At 32.4% G+C, this 20,447-nt stretch overlaps 1 protein-coding gene, 1 non-coding gene and 1 pseudogene across 2 annotated transcripts; all 3 read right to left on the bottom strand.

Moving 5' to 3' along the window:
• Window positions 1-7,657: 7,657 nt before the first annotated feature.
• Window positions 7,658-7,739, bottom strand: TRNAS-AGA. The gene has a single exon. It is a non-coding gene; the product is annotated as a tRNA-Ser (tRNA).
• A 732-nt stretch (window positions 7,740-8,471) lies between these two features.
• LOC120067476 lies at window positions 8,472-9,969 on the bottom strand (annotated as a pseudogene).
• Window positions 9,970-10,626: 657 nt separating this feature from the next.
• LOC120068180 (dynamin-related protein 1C) lies at window positions 10,627-19,626 on the bottom strand. The gene is made up of 16 exons (XM_039019885.1): window positions 19,228-19,626; window positions 19,070-19,133; window positions 18,548-18,655; window positions 17,775-17,876; window positions 16,563-16,613; window positions 16,396-16,457; window positions 15,824-15,914; window positions 15,667-15,731; window positions 15,187-15,381; window positions 14,909-15,028; window positions 14,738-14,808; window positions 13,977-14,202; window positions 12,921-12,971; window positions 11,661-11,895; window positions 11,313-11,452; window positions 10,627-11,090 (listed from the first exon to the last, which is right to left on the bottom strand). The coding sequence occupies exons 1-16, from the start codon at window positions 19,357-19,359 to the stop codon at window positions 10,965-10,967; spliced, it is 1,839 nt and encodes a 612-aa protein (XP_038875813.1). The 5' UTR covers window positions 19,360-19,626; the 3' UTR covers window positions 10,627-10,964.
• Between the last annotated feature and the right edge of the window lie 821 nt (window positions 19,627-20,447).

Below are 20,447 nucleotides of genomic sequence, written 5' to 3'. Positions count from 1 at the left end.
AAATCGAGTTATATAATTTTGAAATTGGAACTAGAAATTGTTGAACAAGCAGGCAGCTGCTTAAATTGGGGCCAATGATGAAGTTTTGAATCTCTAGATTAAATGACAAGGAATTTTGAGCTGAAATTTGAAGGTAAAACTCAATTTTAAACATGTTTGTAGAAGGAAGTTTCTTCAAAAGAGGGCTTGATTTTGAGTTATGAATTTTTGAAATTGTAATAGAGGATCTGGGCATAAGATAGACAGCTGCTTAGGAAGATTAAGCAGGCAGCTCAAGAGCGAGAGTGAATGAGAGGGAGCGAGAGCGAGAGAGAGCAAGAGGTAGATCTCGCTAGGGATGGAAATCTCACTGGTTTACACTGAATCTCGCTGGAAAGTACCAAATCTCGCTGGGAATGGTAAATCTTGCTCATGTGGGTGATCTCGCTCATGATGATTATCTCGTTAGTAATGCTAATTTTGTTGATAAAAGTTCTATTAGTAAATGAACTATTTGAGGTATTTTGCTAAGAATTCTAAGTAGTCTAACCGGGAATTATGTTCTTTTAGGCCAAGAAGAGCTAAGAAAGACGTATAACCCGTTAAGAGGCCAACGAGCTGTGAGTGGCTATGTGATGAATTGATGTTTTAACGATTTAGAAACCATGATTTCCTTGAATTTATTTCTCATGCTAAGTGTTATAAACTATGATATCTTTGAAGTTATTTCTCATGCTAAGTGTTTAAATGAAGTGCCAAGCAACGTGTTTGTGAAACTGTTTCTCATGCTAAGTAAAGCATGTTTTCTATGGAATTGATATGATGTAAATATGTTATTTTGTCCAAATACTTTCAGCATGTTTAAGTAACTCCATTTTTATGATGAACTAGTATGATGGATGAACTAATATGATAATTTGAGCACTAAGCCTTAGTGTTCAACTAAATATTTATGACTAGTTTTACTTAAAACGCGATACCGAAGGACATTTGAGAAGGTATCCATCCAACCAGATGCCGAAGGACATGTGAGAAGGTATCTGATCAACTTGGTACCGAAGGACATTCGAGAAGGTACCAGACAACTTGATACAGAAGGAAATTTGAGAAGGTATCTTAGCAGCTCGATACTGAAGGATGTTTGAGAAGGTATCTGAGCAGAAGTACCTAAGGATACTGAAGGACAATGAGAAGGTATCCTCGTCAAGTACCTAAGGATACTGAAGGACAATGAGAAGGTATCCTAGTCAAGTACCTGAGGATACTGAAGGACAATGAGAAGGTATCCTAATCAAGTACATAAGGTACAACGGTACTCAGTTATAACCACGTGCACATAGGTAATACAACGTCGAGGGACTGAGCAAAAGGGGTTCTCCCCGACTAAGGTTGACGTTGAGGGTTAGAACTAGTATTTCACTCTCAACTAAGGATAAAGGCAGTCGCATATTCTTCTAGACTAGAAGGATAGTTTGAAATTTCTAATGCTTATGAATGTTTATCAACGCATGATGTTTACTAATGTATGAGATTTCCAAGTATGTTTTCCATGTCTAACGCATGCTAGTGGTTTTACATGCTAATTCAATATGTTTTAAGCCAACTTATTTCACAAAGTATGAAACGTGCATTAGGGTTAAAGCTAAGGTTAAATGAAGCTTGACATACTATGTTTTAAATACGTAAGGTTGCCAAAGTACATGCGTTGGTATTTCTAAACATAATGAATAGGGATACTGAAGGTAGGGAAAGTATCTGAACAAATGTACCTAAGGTGTTGATGGTACATAGTAAACTCCATGTGTATGTAGGTAGGTCTGAATGAGAGGCCGAGGTATGGGTCTCTTGGTCGATAATAGACGTTGGGAGCTAGAGCAATGTATACTCGTTCTCAACTAGGGAATAATGATGATTATTGATGTTTAAGGATTGTTAACAACGTCTATGTTTTAAGGATGTTGCTTGAGATGCCATCGGTATATTTAAAGAGATCGACGTAGGGATCTCTTCTGGCCATAGTTTAATGTGAACAGGTCAAAATAAAGGTCTCATCTGACCATGGCTTGACGTTAAGAATTAGAGCAGTGAATGTTCATTTTCGTCTAAGATTCAGGTTGCAGATACAATGGTTTTAAAGGTTTTATGTACACGTTTGCTTGGTATATTTTAAGTCCCAGTATTATGTTTTCAAGCTTTCAGTTTAAGCATGAGATTTAAGTTTTATCAAGTCACTCACTGGGCTTCTAGCTCACGTTTTCAAATGTTTTCTTTCAGGTAGCAGTCAGTTCCCAAAAGACTATTCTACTGCTGCTCTGCCACTCAAAGAAACAGGTTGAAGGAAGTGTAATTAAAGACCTATGTTAGTACACATGTGTCTGTCTAGTGACTAGTATTCTTGATGGAGCTTACTAGATTGTAATGTCCATGTATGAACAGTGCTGCGAAACCTTGTAGTGTAAATATGGTAAGTTTTGAGTTAATTTGTATGTATTCAGGATTTGAGCAATATTTAACAGGTAAGATAGACAGTAAGTGCCAGCAAAAGGGTTGGTAACTGCTGCAGTCACCATTCCATCCAGGTTAGGAAGGTAATCTGGAGCGAGGTGTGACATCTAGTGACTATGAACGTTGTCAAGATGTCATTGTTGCCAAAAGTGGTGGCCCAAGTGGGGTTGTACTTGATTGGAATTGTACACTCGTGTGAATTTGTAGCAATTTAGTGATTCGACATAACGATTGTCAGATGTGCTATGAAGAGTGCCAATAGGTTTGTTGAATGATGTTGTTTTCAATAAGAATGTGAGTAGTTAAAAGGTGTTGGATGTGAATGGTCAACCTACAAACCCAAAACTTCAACTTTAGTTCAGCAGTAGTTCACATTAAACGAAACTTGTTAAAGAATTCATTTAATTTGTTACCTGTTTGATTTGATGCCTTCAAGATATAATCTCATTCTTGTTACTGGTTAGTTATCCACTATAACCTATTAATAGCTTTACATACTTCAAATTAAAGGTTTGAATAAGTCACCACTAAATAGACTCAAAAGTTGAAGTAGATGAATTGTTATGATTTACCTGAGTTGTATTTATATATAGTTTTGGACCCATCAAATAGAGTTGAAGGGAAGGAGAAGTAGTAATGTTGGGAATTGGTTCTAAAGAAAGGTCATCGTAGATGGGTGTCTAAATCTTGTGCACTTGAAAGTCCAAACAATATTGCAAGTCTACTATAGGAGGCTTGTCGACAAGAGAGAAGCACATACAAACAAACATATGATAATAAAAAAAATAAAATAAAAAATAAAAACAAAAGATCAAAAGAAGACAACATGATAGAAAAACGATGAAGAAGAAGAAATTGCATATACATACATCGGAGATAAAGGTTAATGGCATATGAAAGGAATCTTGTGCCTGGAATGCCTTTAAAGAAACAGATGATGGTAATGAACAAACAATGAATCGCGTCGAACAATTCGTGCACAATCGAGAGTCACTCGCAATGGCTACTTGTTGTTGGATTTCTTTCTCTCTTTAAAGTTATCATTATGATTCCCTACCAAAAAACAAGCAAATGACTATTCTCAAAAATCACAAAGAGTTAAATACTATATGTTCATTAAATAAATTTGTATTGAATTTCAGCGCCATGATGATTAGCTAAATAGAGCTTGAAAAAAGATGGTTCGCTAAATATAAAATAACAAATAATATAATATAGACATGTAAAGGTAAGAACATTCTGGAATTTTCAATTAAGAAAAGAAAAACAAAAATAATACATTTTGTCAAAATGTTGAAGGAAATAACTTTTGGTTCCTTTTCAAAAAAAAAAATCTTTTGGTTATTTATTGTTGACGTGGATATTAACCGTTATTACGTGCAACTGCAGAAAATCTTTCCTCGTCAAATTAAGGACTAACAAGTTAATTTTGTCATGTCACCCGTTACATCAAAGATTGTAATAATTTTCTTATTTAAATGGATATCTTGAAAACAACAAAAATACATGCACATATTAATAATTATTTTAAAGCATTTTTTATAGACTATTATTGTGAAATTCATTCATTACAAATTACCAATGATCTGTTTATTAAAAATTCATTTATATTTCTAAAGACGAGATGATTTGTGGTATCCTACAATTCACACCAAGTATCGATGCAAGCACGACATTACATTCTCAGTTGTATGCCCTTGCTTTACTGTAGAGGGTGCAGATAGCCGAGAGTTGCCTGGAGTTGGATGTGTACAACCAGTGGGTGGTGATTCGATAGTTTGGATCGACAAGCTTGGTACTCGGGCGTCGAACATATAAAGTAGGAATTTGAGATATAATTTAGTTACCACATTTTTTTATATCTAGTATAAATTTCCAATCATTTTTAACCAATTTTAACCTTGTTTTGTTTCTCTCTTTCCCTGGTATCCTTTAGGTATTTATACACTGCCCATTATTCAATAAGATTGAGGCAAGTTGAATTTACTTTTAAACTCTTAATAAATCCAAAGTAGAGTTAATGAAGAATGACTCTCAAGAACTTTATCAATGGAAGTAAAAGTTAGGATCGAGAAGAGGGATGGCGGATTAGAGCTGGATACATCAGTAGATTGATTTTTCTTCGATCAGAATACACATTTTGGTTTCTTCTTGGGGGATTTTCATGCTTAGAAAATATGGACGAATAAAAAATGAAGATGGAGATGGAGAAGATAAATGGAAAGAATGAGTCACCTCACTAATTAAATTATTATTAAATTAATATATTTGCTCAATCATCGATATAGATTCAGTAGTTAACTTTCACATTATTCTCTATTAGTCAAACTACCTATCAAAGACCATTTAGAATTATTAACTAAATTTCATGGAATAAATTGTTCATTTTGAAACCTCCACTCAGTTTAAAGTTCAAACTTTAGGAACTAAAAATATTTTTTTCTTGGAAAATATATAATATAAAATTTTAAAATATATTTAAAAGAACGTAGAGGAATAAGAGAAAAAAAAAATCAAAAGAACTAAAAGAGTTGACATACCTTAATAGAAAAAAAATGATTTTCATGTAAACCTAGAAAAAAAGGTAAAAATACCGAAGAAAAAAAAAAGAACATTAAAAAAGAGGAGATCTTTGAGGAAAAATGAAGGGAATATCTACTTCCAAAGTTGAAAAAAAAAAGTTAGAAGCTTAAAGGAAGAAAACATGGGAACAATGCAACTATTAACGAAATTAAAAAATATATTTGTGTGTGAATGCTACAACATAATTTTGTAAAAAAAAAAAGAAAAAAAAATTGGGAAGAGCATGTTAACAAATTTTTTAAAAAAAGAGAGAGGAGATACTTGATAGAAAATGAAAGGTTTAAATTTAGTCATTTATAGAAAAAAAAAATTAGATATCAAATAATAATTTGGTTTTATTTTTATCAAATTATCTTTTAAATTTTTCATGTAAATATTGTTATTTTTTTATTTTTTTTATAAATCACAATTTTGTTAGAGGAGTAAAGCCACTGAATTTATATTTTGTTCATTATTCATATATTTTTAAATTACTAAGTAACAATTACGAAGGTTTTAAAAATATATATATTTTTTAATATAAATTAAAGTTTGAAATTAAATGATAATTAGATTATCCAAATAAAAATGTATATATACATATATATATAGTTGGTTGAAATTGAAGCTTAAGATTAAGAAACTAATCAAATGAATAAAATAAAAATTTTAGAAATTTGTAAGTAGGCAGAGGACAAAATTCAATAAAATTACACTAATAATTTTCGGAATTATTACTAGTGTTTGTTCTCAATGACTATTATTAATATTTATTTGTATCGTATAATAACACATATTTATTTGTCTTTAGCTATTCAATATGTTAATGGTTACTGTGATTTAGGGGATGGATATCTCTTATTAATACCACACAAATTAAAGATTTTCACTCCATCCTTCCCATTAGATGTCGGTCATTATGAATTAAAACCCCTTATAGTATAAATTATATTTTTTAAAATTTTGTAATTAAGTGTTATTTTTAAACTTTATCAAAAGATATATTGCGCATAGTACTAATTAGTTTGTCGTAAAAAATTTATGTAGAGCTAAATTCTCTTTTTGAAATTTGCCAATTTTTTTATACAGTTGCCATCTAAAATCTAATAGTCAACTTTTAGACCGGTACTCTTTTTTTTTTTTTTTTGTAAAGCTTAATTTTTATCAAATAATTTTTCTTCTTCCTTCTTTTTTTTTTTTTTTTTTTTGAAAAAAATTGGGTGAGAGTGAGGGAATCAAATTTAATATGTAAGTGAAAAAGATTCAAATGCATAATGTTGATATTGACAAAAATATCGAGAGCCTTAATCTTACGAAAATTTTAGTTTACATATCGATAAATTTTCCTAAAAAATTATTATTTAATCTTTACAAAGACAGACAATACAAATAGTATCAAACTAGTTTGGTATAAAATTGGCATGTTACAAATGCCAATTTGGTGCATTAATCTTTCTTTTCTTTTCTTTCTTTTTTTTTTTTTTTTTGTGCAAAGCTTAATTTTCATCCAAATAAGTTTTTTTTTTTTTGAAAAAATGAGTGAGATAGTAAATTTTAACATGAAAGCTGAAAAACTCAAATGAATAATGTCGGTAATGACAAAATATTGAAGGCCCTAATCTTACAAAAATGTCCGATTTAAATATTATTTTGCGTAAATGGTTTGAGTCGATAGATTCAATATAAAACAATAAGAAGAAAACAAGAAAATAATTTGTTATATCTTAATACTTTACAAAGGCTGACAATGCACCCTATAGGGATATTTTTAGGAGTATAATTAATGATTACCGTATTCGAAACGCTAGTGGATTAATTTGTCCATCCTAATCAATTTTTTTTTTTTTTTTTTGAATGCAAAGCGTATAATTTAAATATAGGGTTTCTATTTTACTGAATTTTAATTATAATATAAAAAATGAGTGAGATACATTCATAGAGTTATATAAGCGAGTGAAAAAGCCGAACCGCAAAAAAAAATCAAAGATGCATTGAAAAGTATGATATTGAGACGAAATTATTGAACGGCCCTTAGAGTTACGAAATTGTCGATTTTACACTCATGGAAGTGAGTTACCTATTGGAATATTTTCTAAAGAGAAAAGGTTATTATTTTAAAAACGTTTACAATGCACATAGATCACCAATATCTAGTTTGGATATAAAATTCCGACATGTTTAGGAAAGATAGTACCAATTTTGTTATCTTTTTAATAGTTTTATTTTTGATTTTTCGCTTTTTGTAAAGCTTACTTGGTACTCATTCACAAATAAGTTTCTATTGGTATAATTTTGGTTTTATTTCGAAAAAAATGAGCTGAGGAGGCAATATTTTTTATAAGCATGGAAGCCATATAGATAAACTAAAATGATCTGATCAAATGAATTATTTGAAAAAATTTAATTAATTCTCGGAAAATTAATATAAATATTTATAAATTCTCATGAAAAGATTTTAAAAATTATATATATTTAAAAATAAAATAAATACATCAGCATTGAAACATGGAAATGTTTACTTGTCCATGAAATTTTAATACTACATTATATCCTAAAAAGAATTAATAAATAAAAGGTGATATTTAAAAAGACAAAAAGAAAAAGGAAAAAACGTGAGCGGCAGGATTCGAACCTGCGCGGGCAGAGCCACAATGATTTCTAGTCATGCCCGATAACCACTCCGGCACGCCCACTCGGTGAGCCTCCTTTCCGTTTTTTTTTTTAATTTAAATAATTACTTTTATTAATTTACTTTTCAATGAGACTCTCGTGTCCTATATTTATATTTATAAGGAAAATGAATTAATGAGACAACAAATGTAGATAGTTGATGGTTAATCGAAGAAAACAAAAATCTCCAAGTAAATTTTTTGTACGTAATTTGTATCATAACCGTGGGCTCACATGGTTTTGAAAAAAAAAAAAAAAAAAAAAAACCTTTATCTTAAATATTAAAATAATAATTAGCTTTCTGATTTCTATCTCTTCAATTCACTTCCTCATTCTCATAGTTTTCCCCCTCCTTCTTCCCCTCCTCCACCGGCCACCGTCTATCACCGCCGTTGGCCGCTGTTTATGTTTTTTTCTTCTTTCTTATTAATATCTTTTTCCTTTCTTTTTATTTCTTTGTATTTCTTTTCTCTATTACTTGATCTTCTCCATGTTTTGTTTCTTTTCGGTTTTTTTCAGTTGAATTGCTGAACGGTCGCCGGCACAACGACCTCCCCCAAAAATAATTTTTAATTCATTAAGAAAATTGCTAATTTTAAGATTGCTGTGTGAAACTGAAAATTTTGAAAAGAAGAGGATCAAGACGAAAGGATTTTGTAGGAAAACTCAAAAGTCAAAGAAGAAAAAAAGCTTTAGTGAAATAATATTCCTTACATAATCAAAACACTACAAAATCAGCGAGTTTGCTAAGAGCTTCAATTCTTAATCCACAACCATGAATTAGCTTCACCAATTGCAAAACAGAGACGAAAACCACCCTCGTTTTCATCATCTTTTCTGAAGCTCCATAGTTGAATATGGTCTCCACTTTTTTAATTCCTCTTTCTTTCACAAATGCATTCCACTGTGTCATCAAACAGTAAACATCTCCATCCCGATCTTCCACTTCTTCAAACAAATGTTTCTTTCTTCAAGAACATGATCCATTATCACTACATTCAACCCTTTCTTGTTCTTATTTTCTTGTTGGCTCAGCAACCTCCTCTCCTCCTTGTTGCGAAATCGAACAACAGTTTTTTTGGTGGAGGGACAAACGTCCAAGATTCTTGTTTAAATCCGTATCTTGAAGTTGTTTTCTGAATCACCAGATTAATTTCGTAGCCACCCATCTCCACGATTCGGTCTCTCATCGCCGCCGGCATCTCAGGAATCGACGGGAATTTGCTCTGCCTTGCCCTCTTCTTCCTCGGTGGTTTCTTAGTAGCAGCCGTCGTAGGAGGGTTCTTGCCTTTTGTGGGTGTTTTCATATTTTTTGAGTTCACAATTGCAGAAGCTTTCGACATCGGAAACAGAGTTTGCAATGGCCATAAGAACAACCGCAGCCTCCAACATGGAGATTGGGGGTTTGGAGCTTTCAGCTAAGTGTTGTTCTTTCTTTCCGGCACCAGAAGAGCCCCTTCTTCTCCGAGGTATGTAAAGTTTGTTCAAATCAGGAAGACCAAGCTCCATTCCCATTATTTCGTAATACAGAGATTATTTTCAGAGTTTCATAATACAGAGATTAGTTTCAGAGTGTAGAAGAAATTGAAGATGGATGGGTTTTCATTTATTAGGATTTAATTTCCTAATTTGATTTCAATCTTCAGATGGTCTCTCTAATTCCTTTTCCGACTTCACTTTGTTACCGTTGGATTGAAATTTAGTTTAGGAAAATATTTAGAAAATCTGAAGCGGAATGATGTTATTCGAGTTTGTTTCCATAAATACTCTGTTTCTAACGGTAAGAAACAGAGCCAATGAACTCCGGCGAAAATCCGATCAGAATTTTCACTCCAATATTCCCACTATTGTTCATTTAATTATTGTAACTAATTTCTCCCTCTGCCTTTAACTATTTGAAATTAGCCTCTATTTTTCTTTTTCTTTTTTCCGATGGAATGTGTTCTTATCTATTAATAGGTTCCACATCAAAGTTAATGAATAATTCATTCGGCAGCTCGTAGACCACCTAAAAAGGAATATTTATTATTGGATCCATATCCTGCCATAAGAAGTCCGATGGGAGCAACACTTTAAATTTTTTTTTCCTTTTTTGGGTTGTAAGCTTGTAATTATTAACTAATACATAATGTGTTATTTTATTTGTTGTTGCAAATCTTTTTATTACATCGATATATTTTGGGTAGCAAATATAATTTAAATTTAGTTTTACCACTTTCTTTTTTGAGAGACTAATTAGGTTGATTGGGGTCAAAGGTTGGATCTCATTTCTATAGTTGGACTAAAAAAATTTGTATTCTGCTCAATTTTTTTTCCTTTCTAAATTTTGGCAATAAAACTAGAAGTAGAAAAATAAGTAAGTTTTAAGGATATATATATTTTTTAAGGGTATTAATAAAATTTCTGAAAATTCATGTATATTGTTTAAACAAAATACTCCCTGTTTCCTTCTAAAGTTAACTATTACAAAAATTTTGATTTTTTTTTTTTTTTTAAGTTTAAGGTATTATTAAAACTTGTGAAAATTCAGAGGTATTTATTTTAAAATGATACAAATTGAAGTCTATTTTCTATAATTCAACCTTATTATATATAATAATTTATTTCAGAACAAAATATTAGCTTTTTTCCCCTTTAAAAAAGGTACAAAGTTAACTGTTCATAGGTATATTTGGCACATGTTCATTAACTTATTTGTTTGGTATTTTTTTCCTTTGATTATTAACTTCATCTGTCCTTACTATTCAGACGAGTTATGAATAAAGCTGGCAAACTAGGTCTGAAAGAATGATATTTAAAGATAAAACTTTGAATAGAACAATCCGTATAACTCATAACTTTGAGGAAATCCATGTCCATAACACCATCCACTTAAGCCAACTCTATTTACTATTTCAGGTGAAACTGAGATCAATCAATGACAATGATGTCTTCTTCTCGGATCTATAAAAATTTATGAAATAAAATTTAAGAGCTACTTATAGTTATTGTACACAATGACATAAGAAATGAATGGAGAAACCTTTTGAAGAAATGAATGGGAGAAAAAAAACGACAATTGTGCATTGTCGATCGTAGGCTAGCAACTAAAATGGTGCTTTAACAACTTGCTTGTTCTAACCTATTTTCCAAGCTGAAAGGTATTGCAAAAAAGAATAGGGAATTAGTTTGTCCATAATGAGATTGAGGTCCATCTTGACAAAGTTTCGTGTGATAAACAAAATGTGAGTAGCTCGAATCCGTGATCCTCATTTCCATGCAACTGAGTCGATTTCGTCTCGAGCTGACTTGTAAAGCTCGAGTCTTTTAGCTATGGTTGTTCTTCTCTCCATCAGTGCTGGATCCTCATCCAACATAGCACCAAGACGTTCCTTCTGCAATGATGCAATGGCAAAATATAGTAGATTTTTCAATGCAATAATAAGTTTACTTTAATTATTTTTAACAGTTGAATGTTATAGCTTCAATATATTCAGAGTTTCAAACTAAGGGACGAGAAAGGATGATTATTTTCTTTTGAGGGTAAATTAGGCAAGGAAAACTAAGTGCACAGAATTTGCTTCAAATTTATTGTTGGGTTCATTAAGAAAACATACCTCCCTTTTTCCAACTTGAACATAAAAATGGTTTAGTAATGATCTCTTGGCCTCTCGAACTTGACAGTAGACGACAGCTTTTGGAATTGAATTTTTCAATGTGTCACAAACCATCCCAATATAAGAACTCACATTTGAACCTAAAACAATCAACAAACTCAGCAATCACATGGTTTGGTGCTATTTTAGTATACTCAAACAATCATGAGCTCTTGTGTAGACAGAATGAATTTGAAATTAACTAATAAAGAAATACATGTATTCAAGTATGTGCGTGTAAGTATAGCAAAAAAATATGAGTTGCTGCCAAATAATGTATATGCATATATAAGCAAGATATGACTGTACCAATCCTTCTGAAATGGTTATCTGTATAGCGGTCCGCATTTGGTCCCGTTGGGGTAGGATTAGGATTTTTGTCTGGTTCCATATGCAGCTTTCGGAAAAAATCTACGGTGAGGTAGCTAGACTCCATATCAACCAACCGTAGAACTGTTTTTCGACTTTCTTCACGAAATCTCTCTAATGCCTCTGTTGCAGCTGTTGCAATGTCCGATTGAAGTGTTGGAAATCTTTTCAGTTCCTGAAATTTGTGTTAATCCAAGGAAATCTTATAAATTAGAACATGTTTGCACTTCAATCAGTAACAAAGTACTGTATTAATGAATGTGAAGTTTCAAAAATAGTCTTACATGTGAATTTATAATGCCATATAGATATAGAAATGTCATGGGAAAAACTATTTGACTAAGCATTAATCAATAAGAGCTCTTACCCAATGTTAGATGTCTCATCTTTAATCATCCAAACATATTATATACCAGTTGAGCTATACTCACTTTGACGATTAGAATATTTATTTGATATAGCTTAACTATATGTCCAAATAAAAATGAACACTTAATAATGACTTTTCAATTTCTAACGATCACAAAATATTGTTAGAAAGAGAAAAGCATTACTCTAGTAATCCTTCCAACAAAAGAAGTGTTGAAAACTCAGAATTCTTTTGTTCCGTCCTTTTATTTTGGTTTTATGGAGGAACTTCAAACTATCCCCAACTATCAGTTTCCAGCCTCTAGATGTTGAAAGAATTTCTTCATAGTCTAACTAGCTACATTTTTTAGGATGTGAATAATGGCTTCCATGTTCTCACTTAGGGACACTTGTTGGAGAAAATAAATTTAAGCAATCTTTTTCTTCGGGAGTTTATAATTTTGCATCTTCCTCTTAAAGTATTTGTGACTAAATATTTTTCTAATTACTCATCCACTATTTATGCCAGTTAGAGTCCTTTAGAATAGGAAAAAATCAAGACATCCAAAGAATCCTCCCTTTCTCGTGGAAGGGAGGATTCAAGAGCACTTCCTAGCAACTCAGTAATACCTTACTCCAATTTTGCCAATCATACAAACAAAATCATCTTTATCCTCAAGGAGCAACTCAGTAATACCTTACTCCAATATAGTAAGGAAATTTTTATTACTTTTCATATAGTCATGCCAAATTAGCGGCAAATAGAAATTCAACTATTCACTAAGAATAAATCTCTCGAGAATAATTCCCCAAACACTATTCAAGAACACATGTTTGATTAAGAAGGTTTACCTCTGTTTCAGCTATAGATTTACGAACAAGTTCTTTCAATACAAAATGCACCTGCACAAAAGTACAAGACAATTAGTTGCTTTGATCTTGAAACCACCATGGACAATTGGAAAAACATCATCTTTACAGACTGAGCAAATTCTATAAATTCATAGAACATAGAACGCATCTTCATAGTTTATCTCAAGAATGCATAGATATTTCCAAAATCAACCACCGTTGGATTGCAAGATAATCCCAAAAAAAATCTCTGCAACATACAACTTCTATTATTTCTCTTTTAGACATCAGACATACTTCGTTGTATTGGGTTGATCTTTAGTTATTGAGCTGTCAAGTTAAAATGTCACATAAGAATACAATCTCGAATGAACATGTCCAATGAACTTTCGCCCCAAAAAGAGTTATTGGTGACAATTCAATAATCCACTCAAAGCTTCAAACATCACTGAACTGCTCCAAATTTAAATAATATCCATTGGCTGAGTGAGAGATCAAAATGTTCATAATATGTATAACATTCTTTCGAATAAATTACGCATAGCTAGAAGCTGAGTTTCATACACGTGAAAGAGAGAAGCAAAACCAAATCCCAATATGATTATAGATTGAGATCAAGTTGACTCCCTAAACTCCTCAGAAAATTATAATTGATATCAAAGTTACAAAGGGACTGATCAAATAACAGTTTATTAGATAGGCCAATCGACACGATATCTTAAATCTTTGTAAGAATGCATAAATAAACAAATAATCCAATTCGATCTCATAGCCAAAGCCCAAATTGAATCTAAACTTCAACTATTTCTAAATTTTTATAACACAGGAGCAGGCTAGCGAATAGAAACTGTAATATATATATTTATCAAACCGTATTACCAGATCACTTCATCCTCAGAGAGAAGTGGCGTTGATACTTTTTCTCATATTAAAAACAACATATACTAGAAATTTAGGTTTAATTTAATAATATAAGCAATTAAGCACACATAAATTCCATAATTTAGATTTTAGATTTCAGACAATTATCAGATAGAGATTGAATTAGAATATTACAGCATCAACAGAAGCTTCAGCCGGACCCTTGAAATAGCTGATTGAACCATCAATAAGCCTCCTGTATCCTTGTTCTGGAGCAATTAAGTGAGGCTGGTAACCATCAGCTTCACTCACAACTTTTTGGACATTTTTTAAAGAAAGATGACGATCAAAAGGTAATTTCTTCAGGGCAGCAGGTAGTTGATGGTCAAAAACTCCATATATTCTATCTCCACCAGGCCGCCTGTAGCATATATTCGTTGTAGACCATGTGAATATCATTATCAATTGGAAAAAGGAAGTTAACTTTCCAGCTGGAGAAAGATATCATGATACAATTCAGCATGAATTATATTTCAATAACTTCTAAAACTTCTCGTGTTGGTCATAGCGTAGGATTACAATTCCCGTAATTTTCCTTTTCTTTCCTCATGACAAATCTGACTTCTCATTTCTGAAGAGGATTTGTGTAAAATTCTACTTTCTCTAGCCATAAATTCACGGGGAAGAAACTTCACCAGCATAGTGCTTTAAATATCCTCGAGAAATGTTCACTGTATTATGACTCAGGACACCAAGAGCTTGTTTATTATATGCTCTTGTTAATCTTTCATTTTCATCGATGAAAAATTGGTTCCTTACACAAAAATTAAAAATTTTCGGTTCAAACTAAAACATAAAGTATTAAATTTCATAAGTTCATAACATGATAGTATTAAGAGGTTTGTGCTGATGCTCCAATCCAGATTAGAAATGCTAAACGGAAGTCAGAACATTACCCTCCATCCAGATGTTCCTTGAACACACGGTCAAAGGCACGACACATTTCTAAAATAGTGTACAATTGTGCCTGCATAGAAAACATGAATGCAGATTTGTGATGGATGCAGGGTAGAGATAATTTTATTTGCTAACTTGGAATATGGTATCCACAGGGGCTAATGCATTACCCCCGAGTCTACTGCTATAGGTCTGCCAATTCTGTCCAACTCCGCATTCAGTTCGTCAATTGTCTTATTTATCAAGGCAATGATACTCGGAATCCGTTGCCTGATAACCCTCTCCAAGTGCTGAAAACCAAGAACATAACATATGAAAACACAAATCAGCCATGCCAAACTGCTAGAATAGTCCTAGTTGTGACAACTAAATATCAAGAGGGCTAACAAGAAGAAGATGGATATACAAAATTAAAATAACAAAAAAAAGAATTAATTGGAATAAGGACCTGGGACAAAAGTTTAGCAAGATATTCTGAGCCCATCTTATGGGCTAGATGTCCATACTCAGGGCTTGTTTCAAAATATTCACGCTCCTTTTTGCGCGCAATAATCATGTCTACATTCTTATTAATATCAGCTTGTGAACGATTTACAATCCCTACCCATGGATGCTGCAACCTGTATGCTCTTCCTTCAAGAACCTATAACATTCATTTAGAGACTTTTCAGTTTTTGTACTTTTTAATTACCTGGGTAAAGCATGGTAACAAATCCACAATTAGGAGGGGTGAAAATTTTATAACAATCAAGTTCATTAAAAATGTTTAAAGTTGTTAAAAGCAATTCAAGAAGATTGGCATCATACAAAATGTCAAAAGCGGATTTGAATATCACATATTACTAAAAAATGTTTACTCTATTTATATTTCATTTAATAAAATCCGATATACAAAGTTGGTTAATACTATAAGGTAACTGAATCATACATCCAGAGCATTAGTTCCCTTGTCCATCAAGTCGAGTTTTGTAAGCACTCCAAACGTTCTTTCACCTGAAAAACGCAATAAGACAAGAGGCAAAAATCTTAGCCAATTTATCCAAGATCCACATGACCTAAAACTCCATACCCTCTTTTACATGTACCTGAGGGATCAACTTCCCTTGCAAGCTTTATAGCGTCTGAAGTTGCAATATCTTGATTAGCAGGAGAAATTGCAAGTATAATGCAGTTAGGCTACAAAATCCAAGACAATAATTAATGCAACGGTTTAGAAGAAGACAAAAAGAAATGCAAGTACACTCCATAGTTTAAGATTCCGTAGAAGACAAAATACAAATGCTCTTATTAATCTTTGACAAATGCATGCCAATGAACCAAGAGTGATCACCAAATAGCAAGAACATAAAAGGCAAAAAACTGGAATGCCTCCATTTGGCATACAACAAAAGCAAAACCCATGATTTCCCTTTATTCCCTTTATCCTTAAAATGCCAGAGAAATAAAAGAGCAGAAACTATTCAAAATGCTAAAGAATAGAAATAAAGAATCAAGGATAGCTCAAGCGGCCATAACTGCATATATAAGTGCCTACGGGTGTTTTAGATTCATGGTATTAGTGTAGTAACATATTCCAATTTCAAAGCCAAAAGAAAAATAACATATCATTGAAGACATTGATTTAAAGTTTTCGTCAAGGTTGATTCGAGATCCTTACTTTCTCAACATAAGAGCGGACCATGTTTTCAATATCTTCAACAATAGACTCGGGTTGTCCTTCTGCAAAAGGCAGGAAACAAAAGCACATTAGTTTTTTAAAAATGTAACAAAAAAAAAAAATTTAAAACGTCCAATATAAAAAACTAACTATTTCAAACAAATTACCTACAGCAACCTTTGTCAACCCAGGAAGATCTATGAGCGTTAAGTTTACAACTGCAAGAAAGGATCAGGTAAGAAGCATCATCATACGCAACAATTGAAAGAAGACAACAAACAGCATAAGAAACCAAAATTCTGAAGAAACAAGGTTAACAGGTGTTTGATAATCAAAAGAAATAATTGAACATTATTTTTTTTCAGGAAAATATTAAAAAGAGAGAGAGAGAGAGAAATAAGAAAGGAAAGGAGTCCTGCTTTACCAAAAAATCAAATATCGCCAAGGAAAGAGAACAAGATGCCACACAGGAAAACAATGGTAATACAAGGATATGGGGGACTGAGTGTCAAATCTAGAATTTTCTGAAAAACTTGTCATTTGGAGCCTGAAAAGGCCAAGAGCTAAAATCTAAAACTTGAACCCGAAATCGAGTGTACAATGGGGAAAAGGATTTGAGTATTTAGATATGCATGCATGGATTTGTGCAAGTAAGAAACCAAATAGGTAATAGAAGGCTTTCAGGTCTGAATTCACTCATTTAAGAGGATGGATACAGATGAATTTTGTATGATTTTTGTATAAGTAAAAAAGGGTGAGTAATTACAAAAGGCTTTGGAAAGGATTCACCGGTTAAAAGTTATAAACTTAACGAAGTCTAAAAAATTCTTCAAAAATTTTAGAAGTATCACTGAAAGAATTAATTTATTTTCAAATTTCCCAAAGACGTTAACAATGGTCAGCACATAATTCTGTCGACCTTTACTGTCATATATGATTGGAGCCTGGAGGGAATTGAATAAAATAAGGAGTCATATGCTTCATTGCACAGTTGAACAGAACCAATCACCTATAGATACAAGCATCCCTTGGGGTTTACAAAGCTATTGATCCTCTGTTATGTGTTAATTTAGATATCTAGGTGTTAACATTCAAAGTTGTTGAAAGATTAGAGCATCTACGACAAATCTCATAATTCAGTTTGTACCAATTAAAACTTATGCTTCAATTCTACAAAGTGAGTTTTGAAGTCAGAGTGATCCTTTATATTATAGAACAAACATTTATCTCTTCACCTAAACCCTGAACAGTATGAGTCATACTGTAGAACATTCACTATATGCTTCCAATCAGGATCCTTATATGGGCAAAATGCTGGCGAATGATAATATTCAACCTGGTGATTCCATGGTTTAATTATCACGTTTCATCTTATTTACCATTTGGAGAATATATGCTCAAATGAATTGGTATATTTGAGATTTGCTTTGACTTCCCAGTAATCCGATCAGTCTCATCTGATATTTCTTTACGCACAGAAGCTGCACATGAGAAAAGTGGACACTTTTATTTGGTAAGATGTTCGTGATTGTAACATGAATACATATTTGAATCTTATGGAGGAAGGAAAGAAAGAAAGTCCTACAGTACTAATTAGCAAGAAAATGTGTCAAAGTATTGCTAGAATTATATGATAAAACTTTACCCAAGCAGGCCACAAAAAAAAAATCTACAAACAAGCCAGAGAATTTTAATGCAGGATCAGATTTTAGTCAGACTTCCTCTTCTTCCATGGTTATGCAATTAGCTTCTACAAAATATACTCAATGTCGATAATGTACAGGAATAAGAAACCTAGGAATTTTCCAAGCTTGTAGTAAGCAAGAAACTTCGGAGATTTTGATATGAGAACAAGTACATTCAATTTAGACATAACGAAAATATGCCCAGAAACACTCTTATTTTCATGAGAATCTTTTACAACATCAAATGGAAATTTAGCTCCAGAATAGACATTAATAAATTCACAAAATACACGTCAACAAATAAAACAGAATACATTGACCAAACCTTGTCTCCAAAATTATAGGGAATGCTCGAGATTTGAAAAAGGGGATAGTGAGTGAAAATTGTGAAACTTTAAAGCTTTCTTATACATTAACCAATCTATAAAACAGTCCTTATCAGAGGAAGAAGAGGAAATACAATATACCAAAATCAGCAAACTTCTTCTTTGGGGCATGGAGAAACTCTGCATATTCAGATCGTCCTTCATCTGTCTTATGAAGTTGCAACACCAATGGTCGTCGCGTTACAATGCCTATCAATAAGAAAGATAGATTGGAGATGAAAGAAACCATTTTTCGTCAATCACCAGTAGCCAAGCACGATTCTGAAACTGACATTCATACTAACAAAGGCAACTTTCGGTTTTGAAGTGATAGACCGAAAAGAAAACCAAATACTTTTCAGTATTCAAAGAGTAACTATCGCCTAATTACTTTAATGATTGGAGCTCACAAGCATAACTCAATCAATTAGGAAATGTAAGAACCCAAAATCTAACTTCGTCTTATCGGAAGTAAAATGAAGATCCTCGAGTATAGAGTAGACCAGTGAGTAAAATGAAAAGTCCAGCATTATCAGATTAGCAAAATGAGGGAGAACGTGAAAAGGCATAGCAAATCATTTATACGCAGAGACAAAATAAGTAGAACAAATCTAGGAGATTTACCGGATCCACGAGGAAGAAAGTCTCTACCGACCACGCTTTCCAGCACTGAAGATTTACCGGAACTCTAATTTCCACAGGAATAGAAATGGATCAGAAACGAAAAGAAACAGTTACCAGATTATACATGGAAAAGAAGATGAGTTAAAGAGATTACAAACCTGTCCTCCGACGACGGCGACGGAAGGAAGAGCTTCCCAGAGGGACATTCCCTCACCGCCATGATCTCCCAAGACAGTGCAGGCTCGCTGGATTCGGTTGACTAAACCGATCAAGCTCTCCATCGTAGCCATTGGAAGATGGAAATGCGGCGAAGATCTGAGGGATTTTTTAGGGAAAAGGAGAATGCAATGAAATGTGGGGGTCTTGTGGGAAGAGGATGGATTGAGATCTGAGATCGAAGAGGGGTTGGATCAATGGCGTTTTAGGTTGGAAGATCAAATCAGAGAGGGTGGAAAATGGAAGGAAGCAGAACGAGAGAGAGATTAAACAGCAAAAACGGTTGCAGGACGCAATGACTTTTGCTTGTTGATTTTGATTGAATATATTTTTCTTGCGATTATTGTTTTTGGAGCGAAAAATATAAGCCGCGTTTGGACATAGTTGAAATTGAAATTTCAGCTTTCACTTCTTAGATACAGATATAACATAAATTGAAATTGGACATATTTGCAATTTTTTTAAAATGATGTTATACATTTGATTATTATTCCAATTATAACTATCCTTAAAAAAAAACACTTTTTTTTGCCTAAATTAATGACAATTGAGTCTATATCAACTTTGATTTATAATGATTTAAACTACATTTAGTCTTTAAATTTTTGTATGTATAAGTTAGTCTTTAATGTAAAAAAAAAAAAATCATAAAAATTAAATGTTAACTTTTATTATTTTATTATGTAACTTTGTATTTTATAAAAATGTTGAGTCTTTAATTAATTTATCATTTTATTTATGCAAAAAATCTCATTAAATCTTAACAGGAATTTCTACAATGAAGATTAAATTATTACCAATTTTAAAGTACAATGATTAAATTGTTACTTTTTTTTTTTTTTACAACATCGAAAGGAGATCGAACCTCTAATATCAAGGTTGATAGAACAAGTTTCATGTTAGTTGAGCTATACTCGGTTAGCTATAACATTTTGAATTATTGTAGTTAATGTAAATCTTTCACCCCTAGACTAAGATCTCATGTTTGTTTTAGGTTATAAAGTTGCTATCAATATAAATTTATGTTTAAGGAAAAAATCAAATTTCTTGCATACGAGCATAACTCAACTGGAATGAAATTGTACAATCAATCTCTAGAGTCTAGATCAAGGGTTTGATCCCCCTGAATGTCGAAACAACAAAAAAAAAAAATAGTGAAAAA

This window comes from Benincasa hispida, chromosome 12, assembly GCF_009727055.1.
Source record: "Benincasa hispida cultivar B227 chromosome 12, ASM972705v1, whole genome shotgun sequence".
In the NCBI taxonomy this organism is placed as follows: Eukaryota; Viridiplantae; Streptophyta; class Magnoliopsida; order Cucurbitales; family Cucurbitaceae; genus Benincasa; species Benincasa hispida.
The sequence above is the reverse complement of the archived record's forward strand: the minus strand, read 5'-3'. Positions and strand labels throughout refer to the sequence as shown.